Below are 19,543 nucleotides of genomic sequence, written 5' to 3' on the forward strand. Positions count from 1 at the left end.
CTGGGATTTGAGTTCCAAGTCTAGAAGTCAGCCTAACATTATAGCTGTCACAAGCAGCCAGGGCTATGAATGACATCACCTAAGAGTATTTAAAGTTTAAAAAAAAAAAAAAAAAAAGAGCGAGAGTGAGATTGGGAGGGAGGGAGAGAAGGAAAGGGGGGGGAGGGGAAAAAGAAAACAGACCTTCAGGGAAGAGCAATATCTAAGGGGGAAGCAGGAAAAAAAAAGAAGCTCCAGGGGAAATGAGGAGAGGTGGAGATCAGCTTTAGACAGGAAGCAGGTGACCTCTTTTCTTCTAAAAATGGGGAAAATGAGTACGGCAAAGCTGGGAAATAGAAATTAAACTCCTCATAGTCTGAATTTTCTGTAAGAGCGGACCAAGTGCCATATGCTAAGGGAGGAGATAGAGGACATGAAAAAAGTAGTGAGGTTTAGATTAGCCACCAAGAGAAAAGGAGAGGAGCCACAGCAGGAACAAACAAGAGGCTTATACTGAGGGCTCTTCTAAAGTCGAAGGTGAGACACTCATAGGGATTACACCTTGAAGGGTTACATGAACTTCACATGGGACACAGCATTCCAGAAAAGGTGGGTGACAGGATAAATTCAATGGTGAGATGTGCAGAATGGTTACACTGAAGGACAAGAGGACAACGGACTTGAAGGGGCTGTGGAGAGCACTTCAACTGGTGACCCTTATAAAGCTGAAGCTGGAGGAAAGGAAGAAAATCTGAAACGGGCTGATGGTTTAGGAGAAAGAGGAACAGTCAAGAGGAGAAGGCTGTAAAGAAGCTAGAGATAGAATAGAAATACAGGGGGGCACCTGGGTGGCTCAGTCGGTTAAGCGTCCGACTTCAGCTCAGGTCACGATCTCGCGGTCCGTGGGTTCGAGCCCCATGTCTGGCTCTGGACTGATGGCTCAGAGCCTGGAGCCTGCTTCTGATTCTGTGTCTCCCTCTCTCTCTGCCCCTCCCCCGTTCATGCTCTGTCTCTCTCTGTCTCAAAAATAAATAAACGTTAAAAAAAAAAAAAGAATAGAAATACAGGGAAAGAAAAATCAACAAAAATGAGGAAGTGAAAAAGCTGGAAAGATAGAAATTGTTATCGGTTACTGTAATTTAAGATTTCAGAAAGAGAACACAAGATGGTGATTTTCATTCAAGGTGTAGCTATGGGAGTAAGCTCTTGGAATGTGATGAAGTCACTGGCACAGAAGTCAAGGATATCAGCAAGGTATTAGATCATCCCAAGAAGACAAGAGGAGTTGAGGTAGACAGAAATACCGTAAGCAAGATAGAAAGTTAGGTTCTCTGGCCATCTCTATTATTAAAGACAAGAATATTAAAATTTCAATACATCCAAAAAGGTGTGCTCTAAACACATATGAGCTAATGATGGACTAACCTAAATTGGTTTCACCTTCATTACTCATTTGATAAGCCATCCATTTTCTTTTAACAAAACAGGAAAATCATTTGAAAATGGTTATATAAAGCCCAATAGCATAAAATTTTTTAATTCTATTAGTAATACATGGTGAAAAAAAATCAAACAATTCTCTTGTGGCATTGCATTATTTATCTTATTCTGGAAATGGGAGTCTAAATACTGTAATCTTCTATTTTGCCCATTTTTTATCCATCTAAAGCAATGAGGTGACTTGATTTTAATCGCTGAAGCGTAGCTTCAAGATAGACCTAAAAATAATCTGAAGATATTTAAAGTGGTCAATTTTATGTCACAATATTAAAAAAAGAAACCTAAAGTAATAAAAAAATTCTAAAAAGCTAAACTGGATTACTACTTAGTATTAGTTACAGGATGGCTGAATTAAAATTACATGCCATCTTAGAAATTAAAGAATTGTTCCTTCATAGATTTAAAAATATGTAATGAAAGATGGCGATGGCATTTAAAAATAGGTAACCCTGCTGGTTATCTTTACATAGTGTAACATTCTTAAGCTCAGTGTCAATATGTCTTCTTTTCTGGAACTTTTTCCATTTCACGGGTTGTTTTGTTCTTCTGTTTCAAAAAGAATAGCTGAACTTACTGGTTGGTATGATGCTGAAAGAAGTTTAAAATTTGTTTTGCATTTGCTGTATTCCATTCTTGTTCTTTCAGGGGTCCTTCGCACACAGATACATACTTTTTCAAAATTTTTTCTCCTACTTCTCGGAAATCCAAGGGTTCTTTCTGTGTCGTGTAGCTTGCTCCGGAAACACCACTATCCACTTCATGATTTTCTGGCTGTTGATCTGCACAATGCTTCAATCCCCAGTAACACATTTCTCCGCTGTACATCATAGCCAGCAAATGAATGTCACTAAATATTCCTGGGAAAATCATTTAGGTTGAGAGATTAGAATTTAAATATTTAAAAAGAAACCTTGGTTATTAAAACTCTAATAAATTCCTTTTATGTCATTAAGCATTTTTCCTTCTCATTTCAGTTACACTAGAAAAGCCAAATGATCACTAATATAATCCTCATTTAATTTGCATTTCTATCTCTATTTTACCTATAAAAGAGGTCCATCACTCCCAACCCCCTAAAAAACAGTTTGTCAGAGATTTTTTTTAAAGAATCATTTAGGTCACTGTGTTCTTAAGTTCTAAAGTTGGGCAAATTATCACTAAGATCTGGCCACAAAAATATTTTGAATTCATGTAGAACTTTTAAAATTAATATTAAGGATTATTCAGAATTATGTTTAATATTGGCTAATAAAATATTAAAAAATAATTAGATGGGAATGCAAGCTGGTGCAGCCACTCTGGAAAACAGTATGGAGGTTCCTCAAAATAAAAATAGAACTACCCTACGACCCAGCAATTACACTACTAGGCATTTATCCAAGGGATACAGGTGTGCTGTTTTGAAGGGACACATGCACCCCCATGATTATAGCAACACTATCAACAATAGCCAAAGTATGGAAAGAGCCCAAATGTCCATCAATGGATGAATGGATAAAGAAGATGTGGTATATATATATACAATGGAGTATTACTCGGCAATCAAAAAGAATGAAATCTTGCCATTTGTAACTACATGGATGGAACTAAAGGGTATTATGCTAAGCGAAATTAGTCAGAGAAAGAAAAATCATATGACTTCACTCATATGAGGACTTTAAGAGACAAAACAGATGAACATAAGGGAAGGGAAACAAAAATAATATAAAAACAGGGAGGGGGACAAAACAGAAGAGACTCATAAATACGGAGAACAAACTGAGGGTTACTGGAGGGATTGTGGGAGGGGGGGATAAGCTAAATGGGTAAGGGGCACTAAGGAATCTACTCCTGAAATCATTGTTGCACCATATGCTAACCAATTTGGATGCAATTTTTTTTTTTAATTTAAAATAAATAAATAAATAAATAAATAAATAGCCCCTGGGTGGCTAGTCGGTTAAGCATCTGACTTCAGCTCACATCATGATCTCCCAGTCCATGAGTTCGAGCCCTGCATCGGGCCCTGTGCTGACAGCTCAGAGCCTGGAGCCCACTTCGGATTCTATGTCTCCCTCTCTCTCTGTTCCTACCCTGCTCGTGCTCTGTCTCTCTCTGTCTCAAAAATAAATAAACATTAAAAAATTAAAATAAATAAATAAATAAAATAAAATAAAATAAAATCTCTAAGATCCTTCCTAAGTCTAAAATAAAATTTTCACACTTACAGAATACTAAGAACTAATTTTCAAAACCATAGTATGTATAAAAATATACAGATTTAAGTATACAAAAACTATCATGTCAAAACACTTACATTGTTTTCATTTTTGAATAAATGTTTTAAGTGAAGAAAAAAAATTAGAACCTCTCTGATGGGGTATCAGGAGTAATTCAGCCAGGTAGGCTTCCTGGCTCCTAACCTACATCTTGAGAGAGATGAAGTAGGGAGGAACAAACTGCTTTAGATGAGAACAAGAAGCCAACACCAGAAGAGTACCTAGCCCTGTGGCAAAAGTGCTATGGAGTGGATGTTGTTTTCTTTTTTTTTTTTTCCTGGAAAAAAGAGACCCTATCTGTCCCTTTTGATTCTCCTGTGGAAGAAGTAGTGGAAGCTAGGGGCTAATGCAATCAAATTATGATTTAAGAGAAGACACTAGTACCACAAACATCCTGAAGAGAAAATTCCAGGCTGTAAGAGTATACTACCCTATGACTAGAAATGAGAGAATAAGAGAAATTGGTGACTCTTGCTACTTTCTTTGGTTCCAAATAGGCTTTCGTGCCCATCCCTACTTTTTCTTTTACATCAATCCATATTGGTGGGTGAGGAGATTTTAGGAAGGCCACTGTCAATGCAGCTAATCAGTTTACTAGTTATCCGCAAGAAATACTTCCTACAAATAAACCAAAACACCATGTTTGTCAAAACAGGCCCACTGGAGGAGCATTTGGTATTTGCAATTTTTAGGACAGCTATGTGCCTGAATTAACTGAAAATAACAACTTTCAGTAGCTTAAATCATGCTGCTTTTTCTAAGCAGTGTTTTCAAATAAAATGGAAAAACCTACAAAAGCTAACAAAGAAAAAAGGATAATTAAAATATACTTATAAAATTGAAATATAGAATTTTCCCTAAGGTTTCTTCTTCTCCGTATTTGATTTCTCCCCATCAAAATTTCAGATGAAGTAAAAAGAAAGTTTACACATATAATCTAATGTCACTTGCCAGCTATGTGACCTTCAACACATCTTCTGGCTTATCATGACATCAGTTCCTCCACTTACAAAGAGATGGCAAAAATAAGTGGTTCTTCCCTCCCACACCTCAGTCTAAAACCCAAATGATGCTCTATATCCAGTTCCTAATATTTTCAGGTGGATAGATATGATAGGAACTAACATTTGCCACCCAGTATTCATTCTTCCCTTCTTTCTTAGTTAAGAGACAATTTTATTTGGGATGGCAATGTATCAGGTGACGGGCTATACTGTAATTCCAGGTTCCCTTGTAGCTGTTTGAAGCCATGTGATTAAATTATTGCCAGTGAAATGTAGGTGGAAGTTTTAAGTGTCAGAAACTTCTAAGAAGATTTTCCAAAGGAGCAGTGTTGACTGAAAGAAACATCTTTTTGCCATTCCTATAGACTGAAACACAGGTGAGACGAAAAGACCTCCAGAAGCATGTTGAGACACTGAAAATGCAATATCCTCAACAGAGGTGCATGTTGCACAACTCTGGGAAGTACTATTTACATGTATTCTGTATAAATGCCTCCCTCTGAAGCTGTAAGGCTGTAGTTCTGAAGATGATGGAGGAAAAAGGTAGGATCCTGATAGGAATCACCATAATCAGCTCTGGTTTTGGTTGTTGTTTTTTTTCTCAGTGTTTATTTATTTTTGAGAGAGAGTGCAAGTGAGGGAAGGGCAGAGACAGAGAGAGAGAGAGACACAGAATCTGACGTAGGCTCCAGGCTCCAAGTTGAGCTGTCAGCACAGAACCCAACATGAGGCTTGAACCCAGGAACCGTGAGATCATGACCTGAGCAGAAGTCAGACGTTCAACTGACTAAGCCACCCATGTGCCCCTTAAGACCATTTTTATGTGAAAGAGCAGTAAATTTCTACTTGTTTAAAAGTTACTTCCGGGGCACCTGGGTGGCTCAGTCAGATAGGATCCAACTCTTGATTTAGGCTCAGGTCATGATTTCAAGGTTTGTGAGTTCAAGGCCCAAGTCGGGCTCTATGCTGACAGTGCAGAGTCTGCTTAGGATTCTCTCTCTCCCTTTCTCTCTGACCCTCCCCAGCTTGCATGCATGGCGCTCTCTCTCTCTCTCTCTCTCAAAATAAATAAACTTAAAAAAAGTTATTTCCAGTCTGTTTCAAGTAGCCGAATCTAGTGCCTAATTGGGGATACGAAATAAAAGCAGCATGACATATAATTCTTTCAAAGTTACTATAAAGGGAATAGCAGTATTTTTTATTTTTTACATGAGAAGATATTTAAAAGCCCTTTTATTATTTTTTGGTATATAATGTACCTTGAAATTCATTTAAAACAGAATAAAGTCTAGTAAACGTAAAAATTAAGAAAAAAAAAAACCTTTAAAACAGGAAACTGCAAAAAGAGATCACATTACCTTCACTCAGTAATTTAGCTGTGTCTAAGTCTTGGAAAGAAACTCCTTCATTTAACTGGATAGGACACCGGTAATTTAGCATCTGTAGCAAGTAACTGATTCCATCAATAAGATACTAAATGAAAATCAAAGCCAAAGAATTATAAGTATTATATGAAGAACTGTAGAAACCTCAAACGTTAATTCCCCCCCCATTCTTTACTTAAGAGAAAATTGACTAGTTTGTAAATGTATCTTGTGGTTATTATATCACAATGGTAGAAGGACCCACCCCATCCCAAAACTTTTATAAATACAACCTTCCAAATGCTCCAATTAGCAAAAGAGTATGGGAGATAAAAAAAGAAAAAACTAATCAAGAACACATGACTCAGTAATATATTTCTCAAAGATGTTAACAGAGGAAGAAAAAGATAAAATAACAAGTAATTGTTCAAAAATAATTTATTAAAACATGTACTTATTATAATTTAAGAAATACTATGAACAAAATTTTACATCAAGGGTAACCTCTCATTTCTAGGCCCGCATAAACTATGTATACAACCAACTCAAGTTTGAATTCTTAGTGAACAATGTAAGACAGGTTCTTTGGATTTACAGATTTGGTCAGAAGAGTCAAGATGAATCAGAGGGTTACAGTGTTCTACAGTAGGGTCACAAGGTTCTTTATGAGTGATCTGCTGACAGAGAGAGGGTCACAGCCAAGTTTGTTTCCTTCAGGCCATAAATATGCTTAGAAATTAATACAGACAGTCTATATTCTATTTAAAAAAAAAATCCCAAACTTAAAAAAAGCACGTCAACTTCCCAGTTTACAAAGGCTTTCACATGTTATCTTATTTAATCTTCACAGTAATTCCCATATGCTTAAGAATACATAGCTAGTAAGTTGAAACCTGGAGTGCAAACCCAGACCCTTTGATTCCACTACTCTTCGTACTACACCAATGACAGCTTTTTGAAACCTGTAAAGTCAACAATCTAAAATGTATAAGGAACACCTTTTTACCTTTTTAAGCAAACTGGATTTTCTTGTGAGCCACTCTCTCCTTTTGGTCAGAGAATGACAATACATATAGAGTAGAGCGCCTCTTCTCCAAGAGAGGCATTCCAGAAGTTCATCCCCAAGCAAATCGCAGGGCTGAAACACAACAAAGACTTAGCTAAAAAAAGAAACGTCACATCTGTAAAAATCAAAATTAAATTCCAAAATATTGAGCAATTCAAAACACTTTCATTTCACAAAATTTGCCCTTTACTTGGCTACTTATTATTCATGAATGCCTTACTTTGTTTGAATCAATTATAAGTTTAGAAATCTATTGCTACGTGAAAATAACTACTCCAATTTACAATTTTTTAGAAAATAATATTTAAGTATTTTAGTAGCCATTTCTAATATATCTGAAATATAAGTATTCCATAATCTGATTAAAAAGATAACTTTTCATTCAATAAATCATGCTGGGAACACTGGACAGCTACATGAAAAAGAATGAAACTGGATTACTTTCTTACACCATACACAAAAATAAACTCAAAATAAAATAAAGACCTAAACGTAAGACTTAAAACCACAATACGCCTAGAAGAAAACATAGGCAGTAATTTCTTTGATATTGGCCTTAGCAATATTTTTTTAGGTATTTTTCTTGAGGCAACGGAAACAAAAGAAATAAACTACTGAGACTACATCAAAACAAAAAGCTTCTGCACAGCAAAGGAAACCATCAACAAATGAAAATGCAACCTACTGAATGGAAGATGTTTGCAAATAACATAATGGTCTACCTGATAAGGGGTTAATATCCAAAACATATAAAGAATCTATATAGCTTAACACCAAAAAAAACCCCAAATAATCCAATCAAAAAGCGAACAGAGGACGTGAATAGACATTTTTCAAACGAAGATATATAGAGATGGCCAACGGACACATGAAAAGATGCTCAACATTACTAATTATCAGGGAAATGCAAATCAAAATCACAATGAGATATCATCTTGCACCTGTCAGAATGGCTAGAATCAAAAAGACAAGAAATAGTAAGTGTTGGTAAGGATGTGGAGAAAAAGGAACCCTTGTATGCTACTGGTAGGAATGTAATTTGGTGCAGCCACTGAGAAAACAGTATGAATGTTCCTCAACAATTAAAAATAGAATTACTGTATGATCAAGTAATTCCACTACTGGGTATTTACCCAAAACAAAAAGACTAATTTAAAAAAATATATGCACTCCTACGTTTATTGCAGCATTATTTATAATAGCCAAGATATGGAAATAACCAAATGTCCATTAATAGATAAATGGATAAAAAAGATGTGGTAAATACAAAGGGTTATTATTCAGCCATAAAAAAGAAAAGATCTTGCCATTTGTGATAACGTAGATAGACCTACATGGTATCGTGCTAGGAAAAATAAATCAGACAGAGAAAGACAAATACCACGTGATTTCACTTACATGTGAAATCTAAAAAACAAAACAAATGGATAAACAAACAAAAAGCAGAATCAGACTCATAAATAGAGAACAAACTGATGGTTGCCAGAGGAATGGGCAAAACAGGTGAAGGAAACAGAGTGGGATATACAGGCTCCCAGTTATGGAATGAGTAAATCACAGGGAAAATGGGTACAATGGTATTGTAATTGCCTTGGAAGATGTAGCTACACTTATGAACATAGCATAACATACGAAATTGTTGAATCACTATACCATACACTTGAAACTAATGTAACATTGTATGTCAACAACAGTTCAATAAAAAATAAGTGTTAAAAAAGGGTAACTTTTTAGAAATCTGTTACTTGAAACAAGATGACACTTGTAGTACTGTTAGAATAAAATAATGAAAAAAAATATATATAAGGTTTTAATATATCAAACTTTTACTGTGTTGTATCATTTAAAACTTGGGATTATTTGTTCCCACAGTTAACATCCCCTGATAAACACATAGAGAGAAAAAAAAAAAAAAATCTGGGTAAAGAGAGCCACCAGGCAGTTAAAGATAATAAATTATTTGCTTGCAAGAATAGCCAGGGCTAGACAAAAATCTTGGAATCATCTAAACAGAGATGACAATAAAAAGCATGTGAACAGGTTGTCAAGCAGACAGAATAGAGAAAATCAGAGGATTAAGATATCCTTGGTGAGGGTGTATCTTTCCAGGATGGGAGAAAGGGCAGATGTTTGGGGAAGAACAAAAGCCAGGCTCTGAGGGCCTCAGAGGGATGGGGTGATCAATAGGAAGAAAAGCAGCAAATGCCCAGGAGGAAAAAGACTGTAAAAAGGACAAGAGATGTGTTAATTAGATCCCTCAGGACCTTCAATCTGCGGAAGTAAAGGGAGCAGAAATAGCAAATATCTGTGTTCAGAAAATGATCAGGCACCAGTAATTCCAATACAATTCCATCATGCAAATATTCTGAAACATGTATGTGATACTTTAGTCGTGATGTTGGTCTGAGGTGTTAAAGTCTCATACATCCCTCCTTTAATCTTCATTTTAAACAGAGACCAAGACACATTCCAGAAGAAGAAATGACAGACTCTAAAGAGCAGAAGAGGAAGAAACAGCATTCCACCATAATTCACAGGACTACAAAACTTACTTTTGGATGCATATTATTTTCTTTAATTAAAATTTCTGGTTCTGAAAGAAAACTGATCAGCTCTTTTACTTTCTGTGAAGAGTCCTCAGGAAAATCTTCATCTACTAGTTTGTTCTCCTCAAAATATGTCATGTCCAAAATGGCCTGCAGTAAAACAAACAAAAGTATCCATTAATGATTGAAATGTGAATAACTTACATTTTAACCTTACATATACAGATGCTTTATTAGACAATTAAATTTGAAAAGTGGGAAAAATGTCTAGCTGTACACATAGTCTCTGATGGGCCTCATAGGAAACCTCATAGGTATTTTAGTAAAATATTGAATTAATGATAATCTTGCTTCTCTCAAAAAAAGTAAATAAATAAGACTTTAAGCTAATCATATATGACATTAATTACGAAAAATATATTATGTTCCTTGCAATTTACACATACATACTTCTTGAAAATTTTCTAAATGCCTGCTATATCAATTTAAGATCACTACCTCTAGTTTCATATATTGAATCTTCAAATAGTTTATTTGTTTCTTCAAATGCAGACCTAGCATTTGGGGAATATGTATTCTGCCACCCAATAAAGGCAGTATATAGCCAACATTATGCAATTTAAACACTAAATCCCTAGCATTCCTAAATATAAGATGCTCTGTTCAAGTACCTTAAAACTACACAACCCTTTCTCTCTTTTTTTTTAATCTACTGGACTAAGACTAAGGAAACTGAGTTCTTCCACTAATCACCCAACTAACCAAGGACAGTCAATTTTATTGGTAAAATAAAGAAACTGCTTTTCAAAGTTCCTTGCTTTGATGATAGAATGAATTAACATATGTACAACACACAGAATATTAATTATACAGGGCTACTTAAGTGCTAAGTGTTCTTGTGTTGAAGGCCTAAGTCAGGAAGAGCAAATCATTATCCTACGGATAGTAACTTTGATTCAGAACCATAATTAGGGTCTAAGGGGGCCTGGAGAATTCAAATCTGTATCTCTAGGTCTTTCATCTTATCTTTAGAAATAAATTCAAATGTTTAGAGGGTAGAAGTTAATTAAGATGGAGGGATAGGGGAAGCTTCCCTCTTCCCTTGAACACAGCTAGATAAATATCCAGTCACTCTGAACACCCAAGAAATCAACTGACTGAAAAAATAACACTACAAGTAAAATTGTGGAAGGTAGAATCTGCAGAGAGTTGATTTGGGGGAGATAAGAACTGAGGGTGCTCCAGAGGAGAGGGAGCCCTGCTAAAAAAAAAAAAAGACTACTGCAAAGTATTGTAAGGAGTGGAGTGCAACAAGTTTTAGAAGTCCACCACTGCCAAGGTCGTGCCTGGCTTAGCAGTATTCCCGTGGGGAAGGAGGGTGAAGACCCTGCAGAAGACAGTGTGGTCTGAGGATTCTCTGGTTGTTGGGGGAGAAATAGATCCCCTGCTTGGATTGCACTTGGGAGTGGCAGCAAGGCCTTCTAGGGGACAGAAGAAAGGGTGGTGCTAACGTGCTACACGATTCCCAGGCATAGGAGCAGGGACACTGACTGAGGACAGCGAGTCTTGATGCCAGTTTTCTGCTCCACTTTGCCATGAACTCCAAACCACTGCGCGGTCCTGCAAACACTTTCCTGGGACAGTTGGCAAGGGGCAACAGCTTGGCGAGACCCTCCCCCAGAGGATCAGCACAGGGCCCTGCTGCACAAGTCCCTAAAATTCGGAGTTTAGAAATCAAGCCACACACCTGAGATAAAACAGCTCAGACACAGACAGCATGAAGACAGGGATTTGATGAAAGCCAGGGACACAAGAGAAGTGATTTTCTGTGAGGACTACACGAAAAGTGGCAGGCACAAGCTCCCTGCTCTGGGGACGGAAGAGCCAGGCTAAGCCATTTTGCACTCTCCCTCCCCCCGCCGCCCATCAGTACTGAGCAATCTCAGTGAGCTAAAGAGGACCAAGTGGAGACCGGGTGCTTACACTAAGCCCTGCGCCCCTGCACCTTGCATATGCATCTCTACAGGGGCAAGTATTGAGAACCAGTGCAACAAACATACTGGGTCATAAATCAGCCCTCAACAAACACAAAAAGATCTAGATCATTCCATGCATATTTTCAAACCACAAAGCTATGAAACCTGAAGTCAACCACAAGAAAATATTTGGAAAGACCATAGATACATGGAGGTTAAAGAACATCCTACTGAAGAATGAATGGGTAAATCAGAAAATTAAAGAAGAAATAAAGAAGTACATGGAAGCAAATGAAAATATAAACATGACAGTCCAAAACCTATGGGATGCAGCAAGGCAGTCCTAAGAGGGAAGTATATTCAATACAGGCCTACCTCAAGAAGCAAGAAAAGTCTCAAAGACACAACCTAAACTTACATGTAAAGAAGCTAAAAAAGAACAGAAAATATAGCCTAAAGCCAGCAGAAAAAGGGAAATAATAAAGACTAGAGCAGAAATAAATGAAGTAGAAACAAACAAACAAAACCCAGTAGAACAGATCAACAAAACTAAGAGCTGACTCTTTGAATGTATTAATAAAATTGATAACCCCCTAGCCAGACTTATCAAAAAGAAAAGAGAAAGAACCTAGATAAATAAAATCAGGAATGAAAGAGGAGAGATCATAACCAACACCACAGAAATACAAATAACCGTAAGAGAGTATTAGGAAAAATTATGTCAATCAACTCGGTAATCTGGAAGAAATGGACACATTCCTAGAAACATAAAAACTACCAAAACTGAAACAGGAAGAAACAGAAAATTTGAACAAACCCATAACCAGCAAAGAAACTGATCAGTAATCAAAAATCTCCTGGGGCGCATGGATTGCTCAGTCGCATCGGACTCTTGATTTCAGCTCTGTCATGATCTCATGGTTTGTGGGTTCAAGCCCCACGCTGACAGAGCAGATCCTATGTGAGATTCTGTCTGTCCATTCCCTGCTAGCTCTCTCTCTCAAAATAAATAAATAAACTTAAAAAAAAAAATCTCCCAACAGGGGCGCTGGGTAGCTCAGTCTGTTGAGCGTCCAACTCTTGATTTCACCTCAGGTCATGATCCCAGGGTTGTGGGATTGAGCCCCATGTCGGACTCCACACTGAACATCATGAACATCAAGCTTGCTTAAGATTCTCTCTCTCTCTCTCTCCCCCCCCCCCCCCCCCCCCGCCCGTGTCAACCATCCATGCTCTCGAAAGGAAGGAAGAAAGGAAGGAAAGAAGGAAAGAAGGATCTCCCAATAAAAGTACAGAGCCAGATGGCTTCCCAGAGAAATCCTACCAGATATTTAAAGAGTTACTACCTATTCTTCTTAACCTGTTCCAAAAAATAGCAATGGAAGGAAAAGTTCCAAACTCCTTCTATGCAGCTAGCATTACCTTGACTCCAAAGCCAGACAAAGACCCAATAAAAAGGAAAATTACAGGTCAATATCCCTGATAAGCATGGATGCAAAAAATCTCAATAAGATACTAGCAAATAGAATTCAACAGTACATGAAAAGAATTATTCACCACAATAAAGTGGGATTTATTCCTGGGCTACAGAGCTGGTTTGGTATCCGCAAATCATTCAATATGATACGCCACATTAATAAAAGAAAGGATAAAAACTGTATAATCCCTCTTAATAGACGCAGAAAAGCATTTGACAAAATACAGCATCCATTCTTGATAAAAACCCTCAACAAGCAGGAATAAATGGAACATACCTCAACATCATAAAGGCCATATACAAAAGACTCACAGCTAATATCATCCTCAAATGGGGAAAAACTGAGAGCTTTTCCTGTATGGTCAGGAACAAGACAGATGCCCACTGTCACCATTACTATTTGTCATAACACTGGAAGTCTTAGCCTCAGCAATCAGACAACAAAAAGAAATAAAAGGCATCCAAGTCGGCAAGGAAGAAGTCAAACTTTCACTATTTACAGACAGCATGTTACTCTATGTGGAAAACCCAAAGATTCCACCAAAATATTGCTAGAATACATGAATTCAGCAAAGTCTCAGGATATAAAGTCAATGTACAGAAATCTGTTGCATTTCTATATACCAATAATGAAGCAGCAGAAAGAAAAGTCAAGGAATCAATCCCATTTACAAATGCACCAAAAATCATAAGATACCTAGGAATAAACCTAACCAGTAAAACTGTGTAACAGTAAAACTGTGTAACACTTACGAAGGAAATTGAAGAGGACCCCCCCCCCCCCAACTGCAAAAAGGAAAAATATTCCATGTTCATGGATTGGAAGAACACTGTTAAAATGTCCATACTACCCAAAGCAATCTACACATTTAATGCAATCTCTATCAAAATACCATTAGCATTTTTCACAGAGCTAGAACAATCCTAAAATTTGTATGGAACGACAAAAGACTCCAAATGGCCAAAGCAATCATAAAAAAGAAAAGCAAAGCTGGAAGCATCACAGTTCCGGACTTTAAGCTATATTACAAAACTGTAATCATCAAGACAGTATGGTACTGGCACAAAAACAGACACACAGATCAATGGAACAGAACAGAAAGTCCAGAAATGGATCTACAACTACATGGTTAAGTAATCCTCAACAAAGAAGGAAAGAATACCTGATGGAAAAAAGGCAGACTCTTCAACAAAAATGTTGGGAAAACTGGACAGCAACATGTAGAAAATTGAATTTGCACCCCTTTCTGACACCATATGCAAAAATTCAAATTTATAAAAGACCTAAATATGAGAGAGGAAACCATCAAAATTCTAGAGGAGAACACAGGCAGCAACCTCTCTGACCTAGGCTGGAGCAATTTCTTACCAGACACATCACTGAAGGCAACGAAAACAAGAAAAAATAAATTAGTAGTTAAGATAAAAAGCTTCTGCACAGCAAAGGAAATAGTCAACAAAACTAAAAGGCAGCCTATACAATAGAAGATATTTGCAAATGGCATATCTGATAACAGGTTAGTACTCACAATATATAAAGAACTTATCAAACTCAACACCCAAAAAACAAATAATCCAGTGAAGAAATGGGCAAAAGACATGAACATATTTCCACAGAAGACATACAGATGGCTAACAGACACATGAAAAGATGCTCTTCATCACTCATCATTAGGGAAATATCAATCAAAATCATGATAAGATACCAAATTAATAATACAAGAAACAACAGGTATTGGCAGGGATACGGAGAAAGGGGAACCCTCTTACCCTGCTGGTAGGAATGCAAACTGGTGTAGCCACTCTGGAAAACAGTTCGGAGGTCCCTCAAAAAATCAAAACTAGAACTACCCCACGATCCAGCAATTGTACTACTAGGTATTTACCCAAAGGATACAAAAATATAGAATCAAAGAGGCACATGCTCCCCAGTATTTATAGCAGCATTATCAACTATACCCAAAGTATGGAAAGAGCCCAAATGTCCATCAACTGAGAATGGATAAAGAAGACATGGTGCGTGTCTGTGTGTGTGTGTGTATGTGTGTGTACATGGAGTATTACTCGGTGATCAAAAAGAATGAAATCTTGCTATTTGCAACAACAACACGGATGGAACTAAAGTATATTATGCTAAGCAAAATAGATCAGCCAGAGAAAGAATAACACCATATGATTTTACTCATATGTGGAATTAAGAAACAAAAGAGATGAACATAGGGGAGGGGGGGAAACACTGAAAACAGAAAGGGTAACAACGCACAAGAGGCTGTGAAAGAGAACAAACAGGGTTGATGGAGGGAGGTGAGTGGGGGATGGGCTAGATGGATGATGGGTATTCAGGAGGTCACTTGTTATGATGAGCACTGGGTGTTGTAAGGGATGAATCACTGAATTCTACTCCTGAAACCAGTTATTACACTGTATGTGAAGTAACTAGAATTTAAATAAAAATCTGAAGAGAAAAAAAATGTTTACAACCCTCTCACTGAAAGAAATGAAACAAGCAGGGAGTCTTCCAAAGGGAAAGAAAGCCAGGCAGAGCTCTGCCAAATAACAGCAGCCCTTTGGGTTTTATGAGTAAGTTGTTATAGGTTCAGTCAACCATGATATCTGAAGGCGGAAACCAGCTTTATGTACCTCCCAATAAGAAGTAGAGTGCCAGGCCCCTAAATGCTATACATGTGTACTTTGAAAGCTTAACTATGTTTACTCTACTCTTCATAACCACTTCGTCTTCATTATCAAGTAAAGCATATAAGGCACTCTGTCAACTATACAGTGCTATAAGAACGTTAGTTACTATAATGAAATTATGTTTCTTAATGTCAACTTGCCTCAGCAGTGTTTGAGAAAACCAAACTAGGTCTTCCCCATACAGAGACCTGAATTTGAAAGGAAAGTAAAAAAAAAAAAAAAAAGCAGCAGGGGGGAGACTGGGGTGCAGAAAAATTTTATACAGTTGCATGACAATAGCAGGAGAGTCATGTGGAGGATCCCAAAAAAGGATGAATTTCAGGGAAAAAAAATAATCAGGGACCTTACAGAGACCTTTATTCCCTCTGAATAACTTTCAAAAGCTTGGAAATTGCATGTACTAGTGTTTTGCTTAATGAAATATAAAAGGAAGCAATTCTGCTATCTGCAAGATTTTTTTCCTTAACAATACATTAAATAATAAATCTTCTTTCTATAGTTTCAAAGTTTCAAGTCTATATGTTTTATATATAAAGGGGTTTTTCTGACCAAAATTAAATACTTTATTTTTTTTTTTTTAGGTTTATTTAATTTTGAGAGTGAGGGCGAGCAAGCATAAGCATGTGAGTGGGGGTGGGGCAGATAAAGAGGGACAGAGAGAGAATCCAAGGCAGGCTCCCCACTGTCAGCATAGAGCCCCATATGGGGCTCAATCCCACAAAATGTGAGATCGTGACCTGAGCTGAAACCAAGAGTTGTACCCTTAACCAACTAAGCCACCCAGGTACCCTAACACTTTTTTTTTTTAAGATTTTATTTTTAAGCAATCTGTACACCCAATGTGGGGCTCAAACTTACAACTTCAAGATTAGGGGCTGTATGCTCTACCAACTGAGCCAGCCAGGTGCCCCAAAAATCAAACACTTTAAATAGAGAATAAATTGGTTTCACTACACCTAAACTTTGGAGTCAGAGTCAATCATCTTATATAGGCAATCTGTCCCCATATCATCTCAGAAACCACATCTGTTTCAGTACCTGTGTGTAAAGTTCTAGAAGATTTGATGGGTTTGAACATTCTTTGTCTTCTCCACACAGAAGTTTCAATTTTTCTAGAGCTGCAGAAGCCCGAATTAAAAAGTGATCTGTAAGAGATAAAAACATGAATTTCATATAGTTTCAAGGTGTTCTTTAAACAAAAAAAAAATGGTGTATCTGAAATCATATTATGTCACAGCATGAAGACGCAGCATGGTAGTAATATCTTATGTAAACCATGAAGTACATCATAATGCCTAATCCTACCTAAATTCATCACAGTAATTTATTCTCAATAGCTAGACTGAACTTCTCCAGGTTCAGTTGCCATTTCTTAAATGCAATGTGTATTTTCATTTTCATAGTGCTGCTTTTATGATGTTGACATACTCAAAATATTTAAATAATAAATTGAAAACTTGTATTCGAATAGTACAAACAATATACATAAATCTACAGAAAGTTCTTCACTAAAAACTTATAATTTCATAAATGTATTTCCTAAAAGAACATGACTGATTAAATCAAGTGCGCCAAAAATGTAAGCTCTGAGCAATTTTAACTTTATCCTGTTTATGTATTTATGTATGTAAATAGCTGTTATAATTAAAATTACATAATCTAAAAAATTACATAACCCATCTGCATATTTTATTCCTTCAAAAACCTGTAAGTGGAACAAATTACCTAATTCTTTCAAAGAAAGGAGTATTCTAATATGCCCTCTAAAAACAATTCACCCTCTCTCCCCTCTACATTGTCTAATTTCTTTTTTTTTTAATTTTTTTAAGTTTCCTTATTTATTTTGAGAGAGACAGAGATAGCGCAAGTGGGGGGGGGGGCAGAGAGAGGGAGACAGAGAATCCCAAGCAGGCTCCACACTGTCAGCTTGGAGCCCAATGAGGGGCTCGAACTCAAACCATGAGATTATGACCCGAGCGGAAACCAAGAGTCGGATGCTTAACCAACTGAGCCACCCAGGCACCCCTACGTTGTCTAATTTCTCCCCTGTCTCCAGTATCATATTCCCTTGGTTTTCATGGTTTCACTTTTTTCTTATAGATTTTTCCTCCCTAACCCGCCAAGTGTCCATACCAAGGTGCTATTTATCTACCCTTCTGCACCATCTCATGTAGTCAAATTTAGACATGCCTACCATCAAGACTTCAAAGTCTCTGAATTTGCCCCTTTTGTGCTTCCCTTCAGAAATATGTATCTTTTCCAACACTAGCCAACAGACAGAAAATGCAGAACTTACTGCAGGCCCATCTGATCCAGCTTTAGCACTTATACAAATAGTAAGTTGTTTAGTATTGGAGTGAAAGCGACACCAGCTTCATTATGTCTGTTGGCAACCATACAATGACCTTAAGTTTTTCCAAGTGAGGACTAGCCTGTATCTAAACCAGATTCTGATTGATTTAAGATCCACTATTTTTTTTGCTTTGAAAGCTACTTCTTTAGCACTGCCTTCCAATCTCTCAGCCCAGAAGTAGCATCTCCCAACCTGGGGGGAAAAAAATTCCACTGTGAATGGAACATGGCACTCTATATGTGCTTTAGAAACTTAGTTGACATTTTCTTCTTCTTAATTTGCAAGATTATTTTAAATGTAAAGAGTTGTACTAAATTCACTAAACCATTGCTGAAGGAGTATCTCACATGAATTCCTAAGTACAGGGGAGAGGGGATAATGGCTCACATTTTAGCAAACTTTTATAAAATATAGTATTTTTACTAGAACCATTGAAAGTGACGACTGGCAAGGCAAAGACAAGTGACTCTTACATGACCTCTGGAAAAAGTCCCTCTCATGGCATATTTCTATATACTGAACATATTGTGCTTGTACAATGAGAAATAAAGAACAAAAATTGACCAGAAATAAAAAGGAGAGCAATCTTAGAATAATGTCTAGTTGCATCTCATTTGAAGTAGAAAACAGAAAACTATCAATTCCTATAATGTAATACAAATATGTAGCTGTTACAGGAAAGGACACATATTGAGTGAATATTATTTTTGTTGTGTGGAAAAGAATGCCAAGTTCAGTTCAAACATCTGCAACCATGTTTTAATTTAACTTCATAAAATAAGAAAATGTTGCCATTAATACTCATTAATAGCTCATAACGAAGATCAGTATTATTTTACTTTTAGCAAATCTTCACAACTTTAAAGTCTCCCAAAAAGGGGTGCCTGGCTAGTTTAGTGGTTGGAGCATATGACTCTTTATCTTGGGATTGTAAATTTGAGCCCCATGCTGGGTGCAGAGATTACTTAAAACTAAAATCTTTAAAAATTAAAAAATCAAATAATGTCTCTCAACAAGGACATACATCACTTTACTTTTTAAATTTTTTTGATGTTTATTTATTTTTGAGAGAGAGAGAGTGACCAGGGGAGGGAGCAGAGAAAGGGAGACAAAGGATCTGAAGCGGGCCCCTTGCTGAGAGTGGAGAGCCCAATGGTGTCTCAAACCCATGAGATCATGACCTGAGCCAAGGGAGGATGATTAACCAGCTGAGCCACTTCTGTGCCCCACCACTTTACTTTTACTTCCACCCCTTATTCTAGTCTGGAGTAAAGAACTCTTCCATGGAAAAATGAGAATGACGTTTGGGCTCAGTGATAAGTG

The 19,543-nt window shown here is 37.0% G+C and overlaps 1 protein-coding gene across 2 annotated transcripts in view; it reads right to left on the minus strand.

Annotated features, from left to right (window-relative positions):
* Window positions 1-1,044: 1,044 nt before the first annotated feature.
* Window positions 1,045-19,543, minus strand: part of CA1H5orf51 (chromosome A1 C5orf51 homolog) — a 44,693-nt gene continuing 26,194 nt past the window's right edge. For both annotated transcript variants that reach the window (XM_042951009.1, XM_042951001.1), the window contains exons 2-6: window positions 16,906-17,012; window positions 9,724-9,867; window positions 7,112-7,243; window positions 6,100-6,214; window positions 1,045-2,336 (exon numbers count right to left, since the gene is read on the minus strand). In XM_042951009.1, the coding sequence (XP_042806943.1) occupies window positions 2,050-2,336; window positions 6,100-6,214; window positions 7,112-7,243; window positions 9,724-9,867; window positions 16,906-17,012 (785 nt within the window). In that variant the 3' untranslated portion in view covers window positions 1,045-2,049. The remainder of the gene's footprint in view (window positions 2,337-6,099; window positions 6,215-7,111; window positions 7,244-9,723; window positions 9,868-16,905; window positions 17,013-19,543) is intronic.

This window comes from Panthera leo, chromosome A1 (assembly GCF_018350215.1).
Source record: "Panthera leo isolate Ple1 chromosome A1, P.leo_Ple1_pat1.1, whole genome shotgun sequence".
NCBI classification, from domain to species: domain Eukaryota; kingdom Metazoa; phylum Chordata; class Mammalia; order Carnivora; family Felidae; genus Panthera; species Panthera leo.